The 24680-nt window shown below is 33.1% G+C and overlaps 2 protein-coding genes across 2 annotated transcripts; one reads left to right on the top strand and one right to left on the bottom strand.

Annotated features, from left to right (window-relative positions):
* Positions 1–4918: 4918 nt before the first annotated feature.
* LOC127738675 (uncharacterized) lies at positions 4919–12643 on the top strand. Its single transcript, XM_052250008.1, has 6 exons — positions 4919–5854; positions 8084–8184; positions 8714–8919; positions 9297–9455; positions 10526–10601; positions 12111–12643. Exons 1-6 carry the CDS (start codon positions 5130–5132, stop codon positions 12365–12367), a joined length of 1524 nt encoding a protein of 507 aa, XP_052105968.1. The 5' UTR covers positions 4919–5129; the 3' UTR covers positions 12368–12643.
* Positions 12644–14297: 1654 nt separating this feature from the next.
* On the bottom strand, positions 14298–21014 carry LOC127730463 (uncharacterized). Its single transcript, XM_052238890.1, has 4 exons — positions 20685–21014; positions 19495–19556; positions 18593–18718; positions 14298–15479 (listed from the first exon to the last, which is right to left on the bottom strand). The coding sequence occupies exons 1-4, from the start codon at positions 20932–20934 to the stop codon at positions 14364–14366; spliced, it is 1554 nt and encodes a 517-aa protein (XP_052094850.1). The 5' UTR covers positions 20935–21014; the 3' UTR covers positions 14298–14363.
* Positions 21015–24680: the final 3666 nt, after the last annotated feature.

The raw sequence follows: 24680 nt of genomic DNA, 5'->3' as shown, positions 1-24680 counted from the left end.
GGTGCGATTTAATTGAAAAGAATGGATACAACCATTTAATTAGATTAATTGTGGGATCTTTTCAGAATATCATTGTCCAAAGGATACCATTGTTTAAGGAAACTATATAAGCAGTGAAGTGAATTGACTTTTTAAAAGAAAAAGCTGTTCGGTGGTGCAGATTTTATTTTTAGAACTTTAACAAGTATTTCAAAATCTACTACATAGTCCATCGTTTTATAAATGTTATTCCACCTCCAACCACCTGTCCCTTACCTTAGAGTTAGTGTTGCTCCTCTCTACAGTTTTCAGTCTTATGTTTTGTAAACTTGTTTTACTTTTGACAGCGTGTTGTCTGCATGCGCGTCGAATTATAACTTTTGGTTTATTATTATTGCCCTAAATAAAATTGAGAATGGAAATGGGGAATATGTCAAAGAGACAACAACCCGACCAAAGAGCAGATAACAGCCGAATACCACCAATGGGTCTTCAACGCAGCGAGAAAATCTCGCACCCGGAGGTGGTCCTCAGCTGGCCCCTAAATAAAATTGTAAAAACTTTTAGTTTAATACGCGTTTGATTTACTGATACTGTGTACGGTAAAATCCTTCTGTTATTCGTAAATTTTGAAGTAAAAGTGTTAATACAATTTCGTTCCCACTAATAAACTTAATCAAAGTACTGAAGTAGTGAACATCGGATGACCGCAAGTTCTTGTGGATGGTCACAAGCACTTGTCTCAGAAAAAAAATCACCTCTCTATACCTGAAAGTGAGGTTAATGTACAGATATAAAAAAAATTCTGAGACAAGTTCGCGCGTGGATGATAAATAAATGACAGGGAATTAAACCTCACCGTAATAACTATTATATTGTAGTGATACAAATCAGTATACGGCTGGTTTGTTGTTATATATTATATTAATATTTGTATATTACAGTTACATGTATATATAATTTTCATCCATTTGTATATCATTCTGTTCTACTATATTAATGATAGTGCAGTGCAAGTGCATGGTGGACACTCTTCTGTAATAATTCGATTTTTCTTATAGATTGGATTTGAGTAGGCATTCATATTTTCCCGCAAAACGTTCAATCTCCCATGCAGAGTTATCGGTTCTTGAGAGAGAGCAAGGACCGATAACTCTGCATGGGAGATTGCAAACGTTTTTGAGATATTCTTCCGCACGCGTTAACAAGAAAATGTTTTGTTATATATATATATATATATTAAGTAAAAAATCATTAATATATATGCACACGCACAGAAAAAATGATTTTTTCTGTGCGTGTGCATAGATATTAATGAGTTTTTACTTATATATATATAACAAAACATTTTCTTATTATTAATTTATGTTCTATTTTATGAGTATTCATTGAAGAAATGAATTTATCACAAGCGATAAGGAATGTAATTTTGCACTCGATGATGTCAGTGTATTTATAGATTATAGATCGGTTACCAGTCAAACACGAAAGTTACGTAATGGAAATCTCTCTGGCAACAATACACCGGAATGCCTTCACGGTCATCGCGATGTAACTTGAAAGACTACTACCGTAAATAAAATGGGTTTATTTTGTATGTGCAAGAGATTCATACTGAAATTCATTTATTAATAAGTGTTAACATGAAAATAAGAAGATGTGGTATGATTGCCTATTCAACTTTCCACCAGATACTAAATGACGTAGAAGTAAGCAACTATAGGTCACAGTACGGCCTTCAACAATGGTAAAAATCACCATAAAAGAAGCTATAAAAGGCCCCGAGATGACAAATGTTCAACATAAAAAATAAGAAAACCAAAAAACCTGATTTATGTACAAAACAAAAAATGACAACCATTAAATTACAGGCTCCTGACGGGTTACGCATCTACATAATGTGGCGGTGTTAAACGTGTTTGTGGGCGCCCAACCTTCCCTTGACCTGGGACAGTGGTGTAACAGTACGACATAAAAGGGACTATAAAAATCAGTTGAAAGGCTTGACTCGTCATGTCGACACAAAAAACACACAAAAAACAAATAAACAAAAAGACAAAAGACACAAAATGCCGATTTAAGAGAACTTGATGTTACAGAAAGCTAATCCAAGACAAATAACAACAAATACAAAAAATCTTGTATCAAAAACTAAAATATCAATCGGTACAAATCCTATGGATTTAGTATTAAGACGACATAAACAGTCAGAGTAAACATGATTTTGTGTAATGCCAAATATAAGCATTGACAGAATGTAGGATCAGGAATATTAATAGCTGTATAGCAATAATAATTAGATACGTTTTAATTCATTGATAACAAAATCAACTTTGTTTGTACCGATAAAAACAATATTAAAAAAATTTATTTCAGTATTAAATTGGTTACCTTTGATAGTAAGTTTATTTACAGGATCGATTAGTTTACACAATGAGATGACAATGAGGGTCGGTTGAAAACAAAAATTTACGACAAAAGAGATGATTTCAGCTTTCCAATTGTGAACTTTTCATTTTTATGTAGCAACATTCCAGCAGCGCCTGCATACGATATTCCAGGGCTTATATTTCCTATCATGATTTCCTTGATAGAGGGTTGCTGCTCACAAGGAAGCTATAAACCAAGAGTTTCAAGTGGTGAAGTTGAAATCGTCCCTTCGTAAGGTTTACGGCCGCCATCACGAGTTGGTTGACTGTCATGAAATATCCGTTTCACAGATGATAGCGGATATGTTCCAAATGTCGTAAATACAATCTCGTCCCCTTTTCCCGAATGTGACCTACCAAATTAGACTTATTACCGGATTTGTACTAACATGAGCAACACGACGGGTGCCACATGTGGAGGAGGATCTGCTTACCCTTCCAGAGCACCTGAGACCACCCCCAGTTTTTGGTGGGATTCGGGTTGCTTAGTCTTTAGTTTTCTATGTTGTGTTTTGTGTACTATTGTTTGTCTGTTGGTCTTTTTTCTTTTTTAGCCATGGCGTTGTCAGTTTATTTTCGACTTGTGAGTTTGAATGTCCCTCTGGTATCTTTCGCCTCTCTTTTACACGGATCGCATCTAAGTTTATGGGCTTTATTAACATCGCCGTAAGAATAAGAATGTGATATCCCGTTTGTAATAAGTTTTCTACCGGAACAGCCAAATTAATTTCCAAACCAAATATTTGTATCTGGGAAAGAAATGCGAAAGACGCCAAAAGGATATTCAAACTGATAAGTCGAAAAAAACCTTACAATGCCATGGCAAAATATGAAAAACGACCAAAAGACAAACAGTTTACAAAACACAACATAGAAAACTAAAGAGTGAGCAACACGAACCCCACCAAAATCCCTGGGTGATTTGATGTGCTCCGGAAGGGTAATCATATCCTGCTCCACATGTGGCACCCGTCGTTTTGCTCATGTAAGTATAAACCCGGTGAGAAGTCTAATTCAGTAGGTCACATTCGAGCAAAAGGGGGCAGTATAATGGTTACGACAATATGAATTAATCCGTCGTCGAAACAGGTATTCCATAATGGTCAACCAACTCGTGACGGCGCGCGTAAAATCTTGGATGGGATGACTTTAATTTCACAACTTGGAACTCTTGGTTTAATAAATTACTTGTTAGCAGCAACCCTCTATCAAGGAAATCATGATAGGAAATACAAGCTCTACAATATCGTATATTAACTAAGAAATATATACTCCAGTTGCAGGCGCTGCTGGAATGTTGCTACATGAAAATGAAAGTTCACAATTGGGAAGCTGAAATCATCACTTTTGTCGAAAAGTTTTGTTATTGTCAATTTCTAGATGCAAGTCAAGACATGAGCAGATTTAACTGTATCCTTTATTTCAAGTTCGATGGGATAGATGCGTTCAACATAGTCACCAAACTTTGAATTATTTAGTGAGAGGACGTCATCTTTATAGAGGAACGTGAAGTCAAAGGATAATGCGAGCTTCTTTTCATTTTTCTTAAGAAGCTCCTGTATAAAGTCATTCTCATATGAATAAAGGAACAAGTCGACAAGAAGAGGAGCACAGTTGGTTCTCATGGGAATACCGATTTTTTGTTGAAAAACACGTCATCCAAACGTTACAAAATGTTGTCAATCAAGCATCTTTATAAAGTCAGTTTCAGATAATTCTTGTTTGAATCAGAGTGATATTTTACAAAGTACAATTTATCCCTCCATAAGGCAAGATACTTGTATCTACGATGGCCATTCTTTTTTATGAAAAAAAGCAGGACCAATTCTTTCAATTTGTCTTTCAATTTACTGAAAGAATTTAGTACAGGTTTCAAGTAATTTACCAGTGACACACTGCTTACGATCATTGAAATCTAAAACGTAAGTACGGACAGGGGCAAAGCGAACGAGTTATAATATATAAGCACCGTAAGTATTAGATATATCTATGAGGGCGTTAGTCCGATTGGGTGTATCCAATTTACATCAAGATATTATGATTAATGCAAAAAGATAGATATCAAATTTAGGGGGCGGGTGAGTGGGGGCACGTCTTTTAGCAATTTGATCTAATTTTATGGTAAATCATGATAAAATCAAGTTATCCAATTACGTTTTATGATATCTTGGTGTAAATTATTAAATAAAATCAAACATTTTTTACGAAATGTTTTCTTTATCCAGCCACATATAACGGAATATACACATACACACTTGTATCCAATTATAATTTCTTTTAAAAACTACAAGTTGCGAAAATATTCTATTGGAAAATTGAAATGATTTTGAAAAATTGTTTCACAGCAACATGCTTTCTGATATATTTAAGGAAGGAATTAGTTGTTGCTTACTTAATTAGTATAGACTATATCTTATCTAAGTATCGGTATGGGGTTCCGCTCATTTTGTATCAGATTTCACATCTTTCTATTCCGACCTTGTTGGCACGTGCCTTATAATAGATTCGACTTTAAAAAAGCAGATAAAAAAGATGATTTCTGTAACCACAGGATGCGACTTATATATTTATACAACTAGATAACATCGCATCGAACTTAGTTATTCATCAAAGTGTATTTCCGTCTCTTAATTATTGGGAGTAATGTTGAAATGGTTTCATTCACCCTGCAATTTTTAAAATGGTATGAAAGGCATTTTCTATATCCTGTAATAGTAAGCAATGGATCAAAAACCTCCACGGCCGCAAACTTTAAGGATTGGATCTCCAAACAACAAGAGAACACAAAGAACTTCTAGACATAGACGAACGCCATTAAAGCGAAATCCGTTAGAGCTTCAGCTCCTGGCAGAGGATATTAAAGGTATCATTGAAGATATTTCTTTCGAAACTGCAGAAGAAGAACAAAATGAAGACGGATTAAGGAGGTCTTATGTAGGAATTCACCGACGCTCGACTGTTGACCGATCACAACGACGACCACCTCGAGACGTCATTTCGGCATTTTATCGAGAAAAGCAATCGAAACGAAATGAAATTGCTATTTCGGACCAACCAGGAAGTTTCGAATCAGAAAAGAGACAACCCGAGTATAATAAGCGGGTTTCTTGTCCATGGGATTTACCATATTTTAACCAGAGTCACGAAGGGACACCATTGGAAATTTTAGCTCAGGAATTGAAATATGCTCGAGATGTACGAGAAAAGGAGCTTCGCAGTCTCTTACATTTTAACAGTAAACTGCAAAATGATTTGTTGGATAATGATAGAGAAATGTGCAGTTTGGAAGAAAAGAATGCCATCTTAGAAAAGAAATATGATGAGATGCTAAAAGTTTACGAACGAATACGTGAAAATTTGAAGAGATGTTTGACAAAAGTTAAAGATTTAGAATGTATCGGTCGATTATCGTCAGCAAACAACTCGGATGATGAATCTATACACAGGTAAGACAGCATTTCTTTCAAACGTTTTTTTTAGCTGAGCACGAATAAAGGTCATATTTTATTACTAACTCGCTTTATGACTGATGTTACTTTTAGTTGTTGGTATCATGTAATCTACGACTGTTTGTAATAAATTTTGAATTAAGAAATATTAATCTACAGATTTTTTTCATACTTTCATTTATAGTCGTACCCAAGAAAGTAAGATATATGTTATAAAAATGAAGAGTAAATGAACTAATCAGATGGAAATTTGGGGTGTAGTAATATGGTCCGTTTGGCTGTGAGGGATGTATAAGTACGTATATATAGTCACGATCGGATGATGAGTTTGAATCTTATGCTTCGTGCTTGAAGAGTGTCATGAATGTTAAAAACTCTTACAATAACTCTTTTGCGTAGTTGGCATATAGCATGGCAAAGTTCTTTCCTTTTACTGAAAGTTCTCTTTTACGAGTGGTAGTCCAAATTTTCGACCCCCCAGTCCCACCTGTTGACCCGCTTTACATCGTTGATTTATTTAACTTATTGTCCTACATAAAACATTTGCTACTGAACGTTAAGAAAATACTAATCAATCAATGAAACAAACATTTTCGATATAAAATCAACAGTTGTGATTAATTCATCGCAAAACATTTGTCTTCTATATTGAAGTTAAATGATCTTATTCTCAAAATGAATAAATCTGAAATGTTATTACGTAGAAGTATACTCTCTGATTGGAATCTATTTTTACATCCAGACCAAGTTATTAAGTTGAATCATTTCATTAGCGATGATCCCAAGTGATTAAAAGATAAGAATTCCAGAAGATAGATTGCGCTTTTGATCATGCTAAAACATAAATATGATACCATCTCCACGTGTTGCATGGTAAGATACTCCGTGGTGATTCATATTTTTATCTTGTTTACTAACTGTTAGTATCATTTCATGGGTAAAGTTCTGAGGATATTGTGTACCTCATATAATGCATTTTACGCTAGCTTCTAAAGAAATTCATATATTTATACTCAGTCTGGTACTACGTTTAGTCTGATCCCTTCTTTTTAGTTTTGTAAACAATCAACAATTGTGGTCACAACTAATCCATTGAAATTTTACTCGTCTTTATAATACTTAATTATTACGAATATTTCGTTTGCCAAAAGGGATATAATATCAGAATCACAATTTCTCAGTTTGAATGCATTTCTAGATTAGTTTTCATGCAGAAATTTTTGAGCCAAACGTTTGAAAATAAAACTAGCTGCAATAATTAGAACAACACAACCAAGAACAATCAAAATCATTAATTTTCTATAAGGGGAGACTTTTCAAGAATGAATTTGAACTTGACTTTCAACAAAAAATATGTAACTGTAGAAAAATTTACATGTCATTCTTATCGAAACTTGTAATCTGTTGGTGTAATTTCTAAATAGTTTAATACTTGTCTTTAGCCTGTAACATTAAGAGAAAATACACAATGCTCTAAGGTCCACGATATTTCAAACACAATTTTTTTTATTAAGCACAACCTGATGGCAACGAATACAGAGACACATGCCATGTGCACTGAAAGTTATTGATTGATTGATTATTGCTTGATTAATGTCCAGTGGCGAATATTTCGTACGTTTTTAGGACGAGAACAAATTTACAATGATCCAAAGATAGGTTTTGCAAATTGGGTCGCCGTTTAGAAGGGCTGGACATTTGGACTGTCACTAAAAAAAAGTATAACGGATAGGGGCAGAAATTTTGCCTTCCGAGAAACTACCAACAGATCCCTGATAGACCTCATAGAGTTGTTACAAGAGTTCAGGGGCGTGTGTTTCTCTTACTATAACGAGACATCGGACTTAACGTATTCATTAAGACTGCACGTGGCTGAGTATTTAATACATTTATGTATCACACAAAATCAAATGGATATCCCTCATATATGTCCATATTTCTATACCCCAGTCAACTCTTCCCACTGTTGACAGCATACTTTTACATAACATGTATGTCTATAATGCTTCGGTAGCTATTTCTTTTTCTTCTATATTATTCAAATTATAAATATATAAAAAGTGTATATTTTTGTCAAATCTTTTTGTTAAACCGTTGTTTTTTTGTGAAATTTATAACTGCAGGGTATAATTGTATGTGATATTCAGAAAATATCTTATTTTGTAACAATAGAACAATGGTTTCAAGTTTCCTAAAGATAAATATTTTTCTCTCATTTACATTTAGAGTGGAAACCTTCCAAGCTGTTGCTGATAGTCTGTCATCGGGTATAAACACTTGGATGTCAGATGCCTCATCTATATCAACTTCTGTCAACGGTTACGATGGCAAGTATTATTTCAGTATTAAATCAATATCTTAATATATCGATTAATTGATTGGCGATTAATGTCCAGTGGCAACTATTATTTGCATGTTCATTATACTATAAGGACATGCTGTATCTGATTGCCAAAGTTATAGCTCACACGGTAAATGTCTGCATGAAGACATGTATAGCCCTGCCAGGAAACAGTATTTAGACTCCAGGTCGACCATGCTTTTCTCTTATTTCTTAGATGCGGCGTGCTCATGAATGAAGTATAAAAGCGATCAATATGAAAGTCTTTCTTTTGGACCTATCGGGGGTCGAAACCACGACAGACGCTCAGTTAGTCATATTATTCATATTGTACTCTCATTATTTAGTTTTAATTTTTTGTTTTCTTACCAGTCTTTCACTTTTTAAATGTCAAAGAGTTTCAAGATAACAGTTTAGGTATACCACACGGCAAATGAAATATGATGTATGAATGTTTAAATTGTTCTCTAAGATGTATCAACATTACCAAGCCCACAATTCTTTTGGTATAATAGGTGATGGTGAAAACTCATTGCATACTTCTACGTACAATAAAAACCAAGACCAAGAAAACAAATCAAATGACTACCAAGAATGCGGACAAAGTAGAGAGGATTCAAATGGCACAATGTCACCAACACCAATGGCTGATCGACAGCTGCTAATGAGGTTACAGGCAGATGTAAATTCTCTATCATTAGTTAATTCGGAACAATCTCAGGTATGTATAGGCTAGGAAAAAAAGGGAAAACTTATATTTTCATACCATGAGTTTGTTTAACACTTGAAAATAACAATAATAATTATTTTCATTCATTTTCAAGTGTACATAAAATATAGACAGATTAAAATTTTATTCTATTAAAACAAATGTTTATTTTAACATATATATATATTAAACTGCAGCTTTATTCTTGTTTGCTGAAAAGCACATAGATATAAGAAGATGTGGTATGAGTGTCAATGAGACAACTCTCCATCCAAGTCACAATTTATAAAAGTAAACATGTTCATTTTAGATAAGACTCCATATGATATGATGGATCATATATGTGTTCCATATACTTCTATGCTTCATTTTTTCATTATCTTTTAAAGGAAATTGAACGACTCCGCAGTGACCTTTCGTCGTGTAGAAAACACATGTCTAGTACCCAGTTCCAGTTAGAGGCTGTTGAAATAGAATGTAGCCGGCTGTTGTCAATGGAAGATCAACTTATTTCTATTGTCAATTTGTTGAAATGGTCCAAGGAAAAGGTACTGACGTAGTATTATATACATATACAACAAAAAATATGTTTCATATCTGTTACAGCTGGATAACCTTTAACAATGATCATGTGTCTATCTGCTGTGTGATAAAGCGATTTTTATGACTTCTCACTAACATCCAAAAATGGAAAAAAGAAGTCATTTTTTGAATTGTTATCATAACACTTTATAGAAAATAAGTAGATGTGGTATGATTGCCAAAGAATCAACTAAATACTGAAGATCAAAGGATACGTACGTGAACAACTACTGGTTATAGTACGGTCTTCATGTTTGAGCAAAACCCAGCCCATAGTAAGCTATCAAAGGTTCAAAGATGACAGAATGTGAAACGACTAAAAAAGAACTCTGCTATTATGCTATTTTTCCGGCCATATATATACATAACAATGAATTATGAATATGTTTTTGGTTATGTGGTTATTGTAGCATCCTGAGTGGAGAATGTCGTGGCAATACATTTCCTGCCGTGCAAACACTGAGAATTGCACGTGGAACTATTCATTTTTTGCACGTTCTCCGCGCGGACATTACTGATTATAAGTTCAAGATAAAACGTTCTGGAAAATAGTAATAATGAAAATAAAACTAAAATGAAAACAGAATTTCCATTGTAATAAACTCCTCACGTACCTAGTTAGTTTATTTTTCTACTGGCTGTTCTTTAGAATACGCCGTAAATATAAACAGCATGTCTAAAGAAACAAAAAGAAGAATATCAACAACATCGATTGATATACAACAAAGACACTTTTGAATAAAAGTAACTTGGAAAAAAATTGTGCAAAAAAGTTTTCATCCACTTAAACAAGTATTCTAGTTCAACCTGGGCATTTTAGCAATATTTTTTTCTCAGTTGGTTAATAACTGTAGTAAGTAATTTTTTATGTATTCGGATAGTAACAATGGTCTTGTAGGCTGAAATGTCACACTGAGTTGCCATTACAAACATTCTCAGGTCATAATTATAGACCGTAGACATATAACAGGGCCATTATTAAAACGACCATTATTAAAATACTATAATATAATTCATAATGTTTCCTTCCTTTCAGCACGTTCACAGACAAATACTCGGGGATCATATTTATGCTGCCGTAGATGCTGCAATGCGCGGAGACTACATCTCTGGTAATATACATTTTTATATTCAAAATCATTTTTCTTAAGTAGACGGCAATAAAGGTTCTTGTTACGGCAATACCATCCACATCTGTAACCGAAACATATTCCGGTATAAAGAGTGTACACACAGACATTCCTAGCACTTAGCAGGGTATAAGTTGGTGGGCCTTTAAACTAGCTCACAAATATTACAACCCCTCTTTATCCCTATCGAAGTCGTATAGAAAATGCTATCGAAAACCGGAAAATATTTTAAGCAATTTAACAAAAATTTTCAGAAATGAAATATATATTATCTTCTAAAAACGATCCTCATTTGGTAAACATTTCCATCAGAAGCAAACATACAATTCTGACTCACCAATTAAAAACAATAGTACAAGGCAAAAAGTTAAAATCATCTGTAGTTAAATATGTCAGAAATTATGATCTTCTCTTGAACAATTAGGTGGTAAATTTGTCAGGTGTACGAGTCAGGCTCATGTGATCATTTTATTTATACAGTCAATGTAATAATAGAAGTGTTGATTACACTTCGGAAAAACTTCAACTTACCTTTCATGATATAGTGGTATCAAATATATTCTCTAATATTACACAGCATGATATATTGATTCGAACAAGCTGTTGTAGTATTAGCGTCAAAGGAACTGATGCAAATATACATTTATACTGAATAAAAAAGATAACCGGTGTATCAATCCTTATTGTTTAGTATTGTCATTTTTCACATTAAGTTGAATAATTAATCTGAAAATATGCAAAGATTTAAATAAGAAATTTCAATCGCAAGACTAAAGAGTTGATGTTCCCGTTCTGTCGGACCGGGCGTCATACAAAACAATACTCATTAATAATTATAATACAATTATGGTCTGCAATATGTAACCAAATGAAGATCTGTTAGTAATATTTTACAAAAGAAAGACTAGGTTTAGAAAATAACAATTAAGGTACTAGATAGTACTAGACAGTACTAGATACCGATTTTTCCTGATTTTTTTTATAAGATCATTTGGAAATCTTTGCAGATGAAAAAAAAAATAGAGAGTATGGAGACTTTTAACTCCTTCATCTCTGACAAATACTCTACTGGTTTCACGAACACAGAATGAACTGATCCATATGCGCAATATATGACAAATTCATTACTCTCATTACGTCTACAATCCCCTTGCCACTGAACGTTAAGCAAGCAACAATCAATCAATCAATCAATCAATCAATCTACAATCACTTCTATTTTACTGTCCTTATTAATATCAGCAGCTGACTGTACAATACGAGAGTTTATGTAGCCAACAATCAATCAGAAAATACACTATACAATAGGATAGACAAGTAGAACGAAAAATTACCTCTTAAGACATCAACATAAACATCTAGTTTCCCCGTGCAACATAACAGTCTTTCAAGAATTGAACAATATTTAAGTTTAATCATAATCATTAGGTCCCTAGGAAAGGGGAAATTAAATTTTAGGTCAAATTAATGATATTTTATATTTCATTTTAGCAGGGTTACCCGCCGATCTATTTCTGAGAGAATTACAAGATCAACTGTCAGCCAATCCAATACTATCTGTCGATGGAAAACTGGAAGAAGAACCAGCACGACCACATTCTAAAAGCAGCGACAAAAGAAAGGGGATGCACTTTGATCATAGAATAATGGATCAAATAAAATTTGCGGACGACGACGAAGAACCATTCAGCGACACAGATTCTTTTCATAGTCTTGGTAAACATTTGAACGATACAGAAGAACCCTGACCAGTCATTCAGGACACTGAATTTCTTGTCAATGAAAGTTGTCAATAAGAAATTATCTTCATTTTACAATTCGAAACGAAAAAAATGAAGAAAATTAATGTCGTTCCACTGTTGTCGCTAGAAATCACTCTCAAAATAAAAAAAAAATTATTACAACTGATCTGTCAAATGGAGAAAATGTGTATAATTGGTATTGCCAGAGACATATAGTACAGAGACATATAGTACAGATACATAATACTAGTACTATATGTCTTTGGTATTGGCAATATGTGCTTTTTACATCGCGATGACCTTGAGGTCATTTGCGATGTATTGCTATCGCCTAGATTTCCATTATGTAAATTAGTTTTGGGTTTGTAACCGATCTATAAACATGATAAATATGCGCACATAAACGAGTGCAAAATAACATTCCTTATCGTTTGATATAAATACATCTCTTCAATGAATACCGATAAAAATATTTTTGTTAACAACATAAATTAATAATATGAAAATGTTTTGTAGTTAGATATATATATATAAGTAAAAAATCATTGATAATATCAATGCACACGTACCGAAAAATTGTGTTAAAGCATGCGGAAGAATATCTCAAAGAACGTTTTGTGAAAATACCGTCAAGGACCGGTAACTCTGTAATTGTTTTTGCGGGAAAATATGAATGCCTACTCGTATCCAATCTTAGAAAAATCGAATTTTTACAGAAAAGTGTCCACCATGCACTTGCATTGCACTATTTTTAGAATAGTAGAATAGAATGATATACAAATGGATTCAAATCATATATATGTAACTGTTATTTTAATATAATATAAACAACAAATCAGTGTATACTGATTTGTATCACTACAATATAATAGTTATTACGGTGAAGTTGAATTTCCTGTCATTTATTCATCATCCTCGCACGAACTTGTCTCAGAAAAAAATATATCTCTGTACATTAACCTCAGTTTCAGGTAAAGAGATATGTTGTTTTTTTCTGAGACAAGTGCTTTTGACCATCCTCAAGAACTTGTGGTCATCCGATGTTCAGTACTTCAGTACTTTGATTAATAACTCTTTATCCATGATTTTAAACAAAGAAGGTTACTGCAAAGCATTGTGTTAAAATAAATATATATATAAAACACTTTTTTTAAATTCAATTAAGTTTATAGAACCTGTAAATGCGCGGTGCGAGTAATCAAAAAAGAGTTGAAGAGTATTTACTCAACAACTGATGACATCCTTCACAGTTACGATTATAGTAAGTTGTAGCACACATTCAGTTATAAGTATACTTGTGTTCATATACCTTAAATTAACAAATTGTAGATTAAGTGAAAAATTCAAATTTATGAATAATTATGTATATTATAAATGCATTAAGTGTTCATTATTACCTCACATCAGAAGAAATTTTCTATGAAGGGCACAATTTTTTTATATTGATGTAAATATTTGTTTACTTTAATTATTTTTACCATTATTTATTTAGATTTGATATTTATTATTTATTATTGTTACTATTTATTATGTATATTTAGTGTTTTCTTAGTAATAAAAGGTATAATGCATTTTCCTTGTTATTTTTCCTAATGACGGACAACGCCCTGGCAAAAATATCAAAATAGACGAAAAGACAAGCAACACGATGTGCACAAAACACTAACTAGAAAACTAAATGTTGGGTAACAAGAATTCGACCAATAGTGGGGATGAATTCTTGTGCTCAGCCTCTGGGTTGGCAGGTTATAGGTTTGTTTTGTTTTCTTTTTTATTCTACGCCTTTCCTATTTTAATGTTTATTGGCCCTGTTCATACTGGTTGAGATCACTACCTTTAGTTATGTGGTTTGTAAAGATTATTAGTAAAATATTCTAGCACTGTAGGAAAATCAAAATCCAGTGTTACTGTTTGTTGATGATTCATTAACATCATTATACTTTCCATATAACATTTTACGCCGGACATGCAAATTTGTTCCTCGTTATTTTTCAATAAAAATCTAAGATTTATTGAATGTTTTTTCATGCCTTCCGTACCAACCTTGTCTCCCTCCTAGTAACCAAGGATCGTAATAAAGTAATTTATTTCGATCTAAAACATTTAAGGAATTAACGACGTCATTTTCTATTTGATGGAAAAGGTGTCTAGGGGTATATCCATCTCTAACTGATCGACAAATTGTCGTAATTGGTAATTTTGACGGTTTTAATCTTTTTAAAATTTCTTTTAAAATTTCTGTCCGATAACTAATTTCGGTTGAATTGGTGGGATGATTAAATACTGCAGTAGAACCAGGAACATTGTTGCCATGACAAATTCCGAATGTTGACTCCCAAAATGTAGTCTTGGAAGGCATCATTGTTGACAAACAAAAACCAATATTTTGCAATTCTGATAACTGAGCATTCGTAAAAAGTGACATCTTACTTATGAACTTTCTAATTAGAATTAATGATTTGTTTCCGCTTTGCGGACAATCTAGCTTTAACGTTTGGATCTGATGTTTTAAATAGTCCACTGCCGTTTGGCGACGAGCAACTCCTTTACACAAAGAATACTTTGCAAATTGTTTACAAGCTTCCTCAAATTTCAAAATCTCTAAAACATCAAATAATATTTTATCGGCTTTCATGTCATGATCTGAAGTTTTAGGGCAAACTATGCTATCTAAAATTTCATTGAGTTTCTCCGTTTCTGACAATGTGATTCCAATGTCAACAAGAGTTTGAGCAGGGAGGATGCATCCGTAAAAGTCTTCGTCAATGTCAAGCACAATATTTTCATTTCCTAAGTTGTCTGTAAGCGAATCGGCTGCTACTCTTTCTTCTAAAAGAATGACTTCAAATTCTATATGAATATCACATGAAGTAATGGGAAGTTGAACCATATTTGCTCGATCACCATTCACTGGCGTATAAACGCACATGTTCTTTGATGTCGTAAAGTTGGTAAAACACATGCAAAACGTTCTCCCGTATTCTTCCAAATCGTCAAATTCAAGCGTCGTTAAACCTACTTTAAAATCAGTACTAGCTTCATCTTCTTCATGGTTAGATTTATCCCATTGAGGCCAAATCCATACAATCTTCTTAAAAAGGCCAGACATTGCGGCACCCTTTGGATATACAGAAAAAAAATGAGACGATATAGACAAATTTAAAACGGTTTCACATCCAAACTTATACAGAGGTTTACTATTTGTTTGCAACTGCTCAATTCAAATTGAATATAACCTAAAGCTAAATTCACATTAGTTATAGTTATTGAAATCATTATTGGCCAGTTGAATCACCTTGATTCAGATGACTTTACCTGTCACCTACATGAGAACCACCTGATAATGTTTTTCTTCAATTACGTTACGCACGTTATTGTGTCAAAATGCTGAGAAATCATGCATACAACAATTATGGGCAGCCTTTACAAAATAATTATATTTCAGCTATATAATCATTATATATAAACTCAGCAAGTATTAATGTTTCTTAAAATCTATGAGACTGTATCTCACTTTTTATCAATAGTAAACACCATTGTAATTGCAAAGGTTTGACAGAATAAAAAAGAAACATTAAAGTTTCAGACGTAACAAACAATATGTATAATAGTTTTAAAATCGTATTGTGCACTTCGGGCAAGTTTATAATTTGCGAAAATTTGAATGAATGATCTTGGTAATATTTTATTTATGATGTCCTTATCGAATTTACGCTAATTCAACGGCTGAAACTGTTTTGTTGCAAATATGAATAGTTTTCACCACAGTCAGATATCAAATAGTTAGTTATCAAATTCTATGGATTCGATCTCAAGCTGTTGAGACATGGCCTGTTCATTACCCAGAGCCTTAGGCCACTCGACCAACTGCATGTACTGATGTAGGTTGAACGGAATATAATAACATTAAGCAGGTGATGCCTTTCCACATCGGCATAATCTAAGTTTAGCATGGTGTACAATGTATATGGAGTTGTATATCTGTCCGGTTCATGTTTCAAAAATCGTAAAGGATGACAATTTTTTTCTGTCATACAGTCACACAAAATTATAATTTTCAAAGCCCAACAATTTAAATATTTGATTTTTCCATTTCCAATTTTTGCCGTTCCGTAAACGAAATTCAAACTCCTAGCGACAAACGTCGTTAAAGTCAAGTGTTTCGTATTCTAGCAAATGAATGCAAAAATTGCATGCAATTTTTTTTTAATGCACACGGAAGACTAGACAATTAGTTACAAAGATGTATATAAAAATACTTTTAGCAAAACTTATAAAATACGATAAGTTTCATTTTCCAACGGTAAAATCAGTGGAAAGCAGGGACTTCCGACATGCCTACTTCATAAATAGCTTTTGATCATTTGATCAACACTATATAAATTTTATGCGTCCGAAGCGCTTTTCTTGATTTACCGTCATCAGGAGCGCTCAAAGCCGAATATTTTGAAAGCCAAGGATGCATAAGAACAGAAACAGTTGAAAGCGATATTCAAATACTGTAAAATGGTAGCCGCCAGTTTCAGACAAATTAAAGAGTTAACCTTGGGAGTAAAGATTTGAAGCATTAAGTTCGATTTTCTGTTTTCCATATTTTCATTCTCTTTTTTCCCCCTTTTTTCATATTTTATATGTTATGGTTGATATTTGTGCTATTAGAACGGATTTTTTATGCACTTGTTTATTATTGGCTATTTAACGTTTTCAAAACAAAATGGTTGCATTCTATTTTTATCTTTTTTTAAGAGTTATTAATTTAATCTGTTTAAAACATATCTTCAGAAAAGCGTTTTCCCAAATTAATATGAGTGTTAATCGAGATGGGGTTTGAATTATGTTTCTACCTAAAAATTCAGTAACATACTTGTATTCATACTGAATACACATTAGGTTAAATACGCCCTTTTTTAACATAACGAACAAAAAATCTGTTGACCTTAGATGAATTTGGCTATTCTATTTAGTTTCCTTTTGGTCATATAGCTCTTCAAGTACTCAAGTATTTATACATCCTTGGCTTCCAAATTTTTGGGATTAATTGTTCCTGTTGAAGATAAATCATTTTCCCAAATTTAGCTATTATCTTGTCAGAGAAGCATTAAAAATGACTAGAAAGACAAGGTCTGCAAAGGTCAAACATGACCAAAATCATCAATTGACTCCTCATAAGAGATACTGCCATTTTTTATTTTATTTTTGGCTTATATCTTGCATACTTGAAATATATATGTGAAATAAATGAAAACGAATTTCCCTTGTATTTGGTTTACTCACAGGATCAACATTTTAAAGTTGTCAACTCTACTAGAAAGTGAATATTAAAGAATCTATATCATATTCTTTAAATATTTTTTCACAATTTTACATATTTCCATTAAATCAATATGCTATTCAGTGCTTCTTGAACTTACTTGTTGTTGCTGTTGAGGACATTTTTATAAAAATTGAAATCCTTGCATGTTTTTGTCAAATTTTCTCCGAATGAATTTGCTAACCATAATAAATAAATGTGCATCCTAAGGACAATACGTAGCTTTACTTCCAACATAATTTTGATTTTGGTTAACACTATCTTTCTTATGCATTTTTTGTCAAAATACTTAAAATTGAAAAAATCTTTCATAAGTGCGGTATTCAGCTATCTTCAGGGTAATCGGTTTAAAAATACGCCATTATATTTTAAGAACCTATAAATACACACTCTGGACTGCGGTGCTATGAATTGGAGCCAGGAATAAAAGACCTTCAGTTTGAAAATGCCCTTGGTACGAAATAAGATCAGGGGGTATTAGCCCTACCTCTTTGGTCTAAATATTCCCTAGAGTCTCAGATTCGTCAAAGTGAAGGGTATAATTGTAAATTACAGATCATGTTCGTTTCCTTTTGGATGACCTACAATTCATGGAATTGCAGCTTTTGAGCAAATTTCTTGAATATATGTACCGTTTCCGTTATGTCATTTAGATATTTATGTTATAAAAACGAAGCACAGAGGCCAGATTTCTGTGGACTGTTAAGGTCTCACTTTGATTTATCAGTAATTGCTGTTCTTTCGTTAACATCATATGTGTAAAGCTTTTCCTTATCCCCAATCTAATTAAAATATAGAACTCGGATTTCGTTATACTACATATAACGAAATCCGAGTTCTATATTTTAATTAGATTGCCTTATCCGATATAAAAAGCATAATCATAGCTTACGCTTTACATAAAAATTTATACAACTTACCATTATAAAAACATCGTTACTTTGCATCATAGCCTCTAAATCACGCAGTGTCCTGGGTTTACGGAAGGTCGGAAAGAATGCTGTATTGAAAGGCATAGCTAGATCTGAATGACCGTCAATATGTACCTAATAAAAAAAATATGATAATAAGTAGCTGTGCTGTTTGATTTTATTTGATTTTGTTTGTATATTTTTATTGCCATTTGGAGGGAATAAGCAACAGTGTATTCAAACGACACAACAAAATGGGATTTAATATACGGTTTGACAACCGGTTGAATACCGGTCTGCGTTCACACATGTTCCAGATTAACGAAAGATACCAAAGGGATATTCAAACTCATAAGTCGATGAAAAACTGACAACGCCATAACAAAAAAGCGAAAAACGACCAAAAGACACTATACAAATATACAATAGACTGAGCAACACGAACCCAACCTAACAACGGTGGTAATATCAGGAGCCCATGAAGGGTAAACAGATCCTGCTCTACATGTAACACCTGTTGTGTTTCTCATGTGAGAACAAACTCGGTGATAAGTCGGCAATGTCACAATGCGTATATATGAATCTGAATCCAAAGTCAAACTATTCAACTTACATCAGAATAAGGTCTAGCAAAAATGTATGTGTAAACGCAAATGCCAGAATGTATCAGTGCGCATGCCAATTTATTACTATTTGTTTTGCGCCAGAAAATCACTTGCTAGCATGAATATTCATTTTACTCGTATGCGGAATAAAGCGTATTCAAGTACCAGAACATCAAAAACTACACATTTCAAAAAATGCATATTTTGACATTTGTTTGATATCAGAACAGGATAAATAAATAAAAAAATTCCTTTGGAAAACTATTTCAAATTTTTTGGGTAAAATATCTGTTTGATGGAACTTACCAATATGTTGCCCTCTCTGGGTATCATTCCTTTATCGACAGCATCAAACCAGTATTTCAATACTGAAAACAAATTTTGAATACCATTATAACCAGTGCAATAGATAGATGGTTTTAATTAAGATTTGGTTGACTTTGAAAAGTTTAAGGTAGTCTGTGACTAATTAAAACCGTGTTCATAAAATCATATGTAAAATGTTGTTGATAATATAAACTTATGTATCCATGTGTTTATTATCATGTGTGTATAATTAAGCGAGCGGAAACATACTTAGTTGTAAGACAGGAAATTTAAAAGTTCTGTCTTCCGAACTGAGATATATGATTCATTCCTGTTAGAAATATTATTGTTAGCATTTTCATGGACATGTGCACCTTTCAATCATTCCATACACCAAGTATATTGAAACAAACCTATTGTGTCATGGATGGATACCCCATGTCCCTTATTTCTACTAATGACGAAACTTAACCTTGATCACTGATCCACGAACCAAGCTCGAGGTCAGGCTTATCATGTATGACAGACACGTAGACCTTGCAATTAAGCAGTCGCTGCATCAATAAAACTAGGCAATGGACAACAGATTTATGACAGACAAAAACATTCTAACATAAGGTATCTTTATACAAGGTATGAAGCTCCATGCCTTCTTCCGTCTGAAAAATAAACGGATTTTTACAAATACCAAACGCAGCCGACGCCGGATTAGCATTCCTTTTTCTCACATTCTGCATCTTATGTCGCAGGCCAGACAAAAACAAAAGCAAAGAAATAGCGCTTTTAATCCGTTCTTCATCTCAAAGCACAGCTAGGCCTTCAACATGGAACACAAACGATTTCCTCATTGGAAGTTCAAGACGGCCCAACACCGGTTTTAGAGGAATTGTTTCTTACATGTCAATCACGTGTAATCAATGTGCATCGAAAAACAGAGCGGCTGGGTAATGTCAACCAATTATAAATCATATATGGCAAAGAAATCAAATGAATTTAATAGTCATGGATAGCCCGACATTCTCACTATAAAATGTAGAAACAATAAAATATTCAGACAACCTCGGGTATCAAGATATATATGTTTAATAACTTTGGACATGTATTTCGGGTGGAATGCATAACAATTTCGTGTTTAATTTGAAATCAATCTGCCAATGGCAACAGAGGAAAAACTTTAAAGATATACTTACCAGCATGGTGTTCTTCCACTACATACACATGTAAATCCTTATTTCTTTGACTAATTCCTTTACTATATACTAACTTGTTTGGATTAACGATATCAACACCATGTTTACCACGAGTTTCTGGTTGCCTAAATTGAACACTTGCATTTTCTTTAGTTATCAATATTGAATATTGATAGTTGAAAAACATTATAATGCTGAGCAAAGTTAGACCTATAAGAAATTTGGTCACATTTTTACATCCACGTCTCATTCTGTCTGGATTGAACTGATCTGAACTGTAACGATTGATTTTACATTAAAACAACAAATGATACTGATAACAAGTAAGCATCCGTTACTGGGCAAGATTCATTTTCATCGACATTACGCTTTTCAGGGCAGTTGAATAAATGTAAATAAAATTTTAAAACGTAAATTTGTGCAAAAAGTTACAATGTTTTGAACAAATAATTTTCACTTGATTTAACACTATATTGACGATGAAAAGATTTTATGAGTACGAACTGTCCTTGTATATAATACAAACATTTTTTGTATTTGTTTGTGGCTTAGGCGAACATTGATTGATCGAGATGTGTTTATACAGTGAAGTATTTTAAAATCGTTTAGTATGATATCTCAAGCCAAGCATTATCCTATAAAAATCTGATTAAAACCGGATCACTCACATTTCTGCTCGGTTGTTTTTTGGATGTCTCGCCATGGAGGACATAATAAAAATATAACGGAACAGTGAGAGATTTGGTTTACATCAGATTGTTATTTATATACTTTATCTATATTTTAAATATCGTCGTCGTCTGATGATGATGATGATTATACGTCTCTTAAAAGTTTTCGAATTTGTCGAGTTATTTTAAGCTCACCAGACCCAAAGAGTCAAGTGTATTATTTTCATCACTTTGCGTCCATCGTCGTTTAACCACGTCTGTCAACTTTTACAAAAATCTTCTCTATAACTACTAGACTAATAAGAATCAAACTTGGCTATCTTGTTTACATAATATGTCCCAATGATCTTGCCTATTAACCTATCAACTTGTCGACCTGTTAACTTGTCTATACCAGACAACCTGTCTAACTTTAATCTAATAAAAACCGATTTACTCAAAACTCTAAGTTGTATACTGCCGATGGAACTACACGTACGCATTCTATACTTGATCTAAAGCTTCAAATATCAACAATGATCAACAAGACAAGATCTGCAAATCAGTCAAATATGACTTAAATAGTGAGTCGACTCCTTATTAGAGTTATTGCCCCTAAATGAGGATTTCTGCCAATTGTTTTGCGCTTTTGCTTATTATCTTGAGAATTTGATAAAGAGAACTTAAAATAGAAAAAAAATGATCAGCAGGACAAGATCTACAAATTTGTCAACATGACCGAAATCGTTGTGATTTTTACCTATTTTTTGCATATTTGGCCAAAATTATAGTAGATATAGAAAAATTGTTAACATCCAAAGTGACCAGCAAGACAAGATATGCAAATTCAACATGTATATCCTTAAAGACGTTATTGTCAATCAATGAGGATTTTACCCTATCTTTTGCATATTATGCAAAAACTATAATCGATATAGAAAAACTGTAAACAGCAAAAATAATGAGCAAGACATGATCTACAAATGTGTCAACAAAGCTAAAATTACACTTCTTATAAAAGTTATCAACCTTGAATGACGATTTTATCCATTTTTTTTTGTATTTTAGGCAAAAACTATAGTAGATAGAGAGAAAATGGAAACAGAAAACATGACATGACCCGTAATACAAATCAACAAAAAAGAGTTTTATTCTAGTCTTTAACGTTTGAGAGTAGCCATTGTTTAAAATGCATATACATGCAAGTGAGTAAAACATTCTCTTTTAAAACGTTTAATCCCGCTGCAAATGTTTGCACCTATCCAAGTCAGGAATCTGATTACAGTAGTTGTCGTCTGTTTATGTAGTTCATACGTGTTTCTCGTTTCTCGTTTTTATATAGATTAGACCGTTGGTTTTTCCGTTTGAATTGTTTTACACTAGTAATTTTTTGGGGCCCTTTATAGCTTGCTGTGCGGTGTGAGCCAATGCTCCGTGTTGAAGGCCGTACCTTGACCTATAATGGTTTACTTTTATAAATTGTAACTTGGATGGAGAGTTGTCTCATTGGCACTCATACCACATCTTCCTATATCTCTTTATAGCCTCTAGTTTGTTGTGTTGTATATCTGTGATGTATGTTTCCACAGTTTTGGCTGCTGGATCCCAATTATTGTCAATATAGCGGAACTATAAACAACTGTAACTCAAGCTATAAAATCAGGTTTAACCCGCCATTTTCTTTGGAGAATGCCTGTACCAAGTCAAGAATGTGACAGTTGTTTTCACTCGTTCCGTTGGTTGATGGCATTTGACTTTGTTAGTTTTTATGGACTTCCCCTTTTTGAATTTACATGGAGTTTGGTATTTTTGTTATGTTTTTGTTTTTCTTCTATCTGCAAGTAGTTTACGAACTTCACATATGTAGTCATTATTTTGTAACTGTGGTTCTGTAATGTAAGCTTTCTATTATTTGATTTTGTAGCTGCTTTTTTTTCTCTCGTAGTTAATATAAAAATAAGGAGATGAGGTATGATTTTCAATGATACAACTATCCACCAAAGTTCAAATAAGTGTATGTAAGCAATTGACAGACATGAACCAACGACAACCACTGAACTACAGGCTCATGATTTGGGAAAGGCACTACATAGTACGGCGGGGTTAAACATGTTTGTGAGCGCTCATCCCACCCTTAACCTAGAACAGTGGTGTAACAACACAACATAAGAACAAACTATAAAAATTAAGTTTACTTTTATTTTCACTTTAATAAGAGAGGCGAAAGATACCAAAGGGACGTTCAAATCAAAAGTCGAAAATAAACTGAAATAATCATGTCACAACCACAGCTCTTCTGAACATTTGACGGTCCCCACTATGTATTGGTTACCTAAACTATACAAAAAACCCGTAAAATATCGTTTCATCTCGGCCTCTAGTAAGTCTTCTACTACTAGACTTTCAGTGCCTTTAACGTGTTTCTTAGCTACTATAAAAAAAACTGATCATTAATTTTTGTAATAAAACATATTAAAATAGTGGAATTAACCATTTTTGGAGTTAAAAAATTCTTTTGATGTTTTAAATAGATTACGTGCTTTTGATGGTCCTTTTGATTTGGTTGACAGTTTTGACTTTTCCACTCTTTACACTACACTCCCACACAATCTTATCAAACAAAAGTTTTCCTATTTAATTAAATTGTCGACCGATAAATCTGATTGCAAATTTATTTGCTGCAGCTCTTATAAAGCCTTTTTCTTAAACGAGAAAGGTAAATATGCTAAATATACTAACTGGAGGTGTGATGAGATAATTAAAGCCATAAATTTTCTCCCTCACAACATTTATGTACGGTTCGACAATAAAGTTTATCAACAGATTGCTGGTATTCCTATGGGTACCAATTGTGCCCCTTTAATAGCAGACTTGTTCCTGTACTGTTATGAATCACAGTTTATGGCCAAACTCAGTAAAGTCTAGTCTAAATTCCATTTGATTGATAAATTCAACAAAATAATGAAAAATTCTCTAAATATACGGCCGAAATTTACACAGGAACTTACCTTAAATAAATCAAATATTAACATCAATAAGTGTCCTTTCCTAGATTTAGACATTTCAGTTTTACACCAGAAACTATACACAAAAGTTTACGATAAAACGGATGATTTTCCTTTCCCTATTGTTAATTTTCCCTTTTTTGGACGGTGATGTTCCTCTGGCACCACCTTACGGTGTTTATATATCTCAACTCGTTCGTTATGCCCATGTCTGTGACGTTTTGGATTTCAATGAGCGTAATCTATGTATTACTGGTAAATTATTAAATCAGGAATTTCGCAACCACAAATTACTTAAAACCTTTACTAAATTCTTCCATAAATACAACATAGATTTGGTT

This window comes from Mytilus californianus, unplaced genomic scaffold (genome assembly GCF_021869535.1).
Source record: "Mytilus californianus isolate M0D057914Y unplaced genomic scaffold, xbMytCali1.0.p SCAF_1, whole genome shotgun sequence".
In the NCBI taxonomy this organism is placed as follows: Eukaryota; Metazoa; Mollusca; class Bivalvia; order Mytilida; family Mytilidae; genus Mytilus; species Mytilus californianus.
The sequence above is the reverse complement of the archived record's forward strand: the minus strand, read 5'-3'. Positions and strand labels throughout refer to the sequence as shown.

Coding starts and splice junctions, on each gene's coding strand:
- LOC127738675 (XM_052250008.1), top strand. CDS start 5,130: ATGGATCAAAAACCTCCACGGCCGCAAACTTTAAGGATTGGATCTCCA. Junction 8,185..8,713: donor TTCTGTCAACGGTTACGATG/GCAAGTATTATT, acceptor TTGGTATAATAG/GTGATGGTGAAAACTCATTG. Junction 9,456..10,525: donor TGAAATGGTCCAAGGAAAAG/GTACTGACGTAG, acceptor CCTTCCTTTCAG/CACGTTCACAGACAAATACT.
- LOC127730463 (XM_052238890.1), bottom strand. CDS start 20,934: ATGAGACGTGGATGTAAAAATGTGACCAAATTTCTTATAGGTCTAACT. Junction 19,557..20,684: donor AGTGGAAGAACACCATGCTG/GTAAGTATATCT, acceptor ATTTGTTTTCAG/TATTGAAATACTGGTTTGAT. Junction 18,719..19,494: donor CCAGAGAGGGCAACATATTG/GTAAGTTCCATC, acceptor TTTTTTTATTAG/GTACATATTGACGGTCATTC.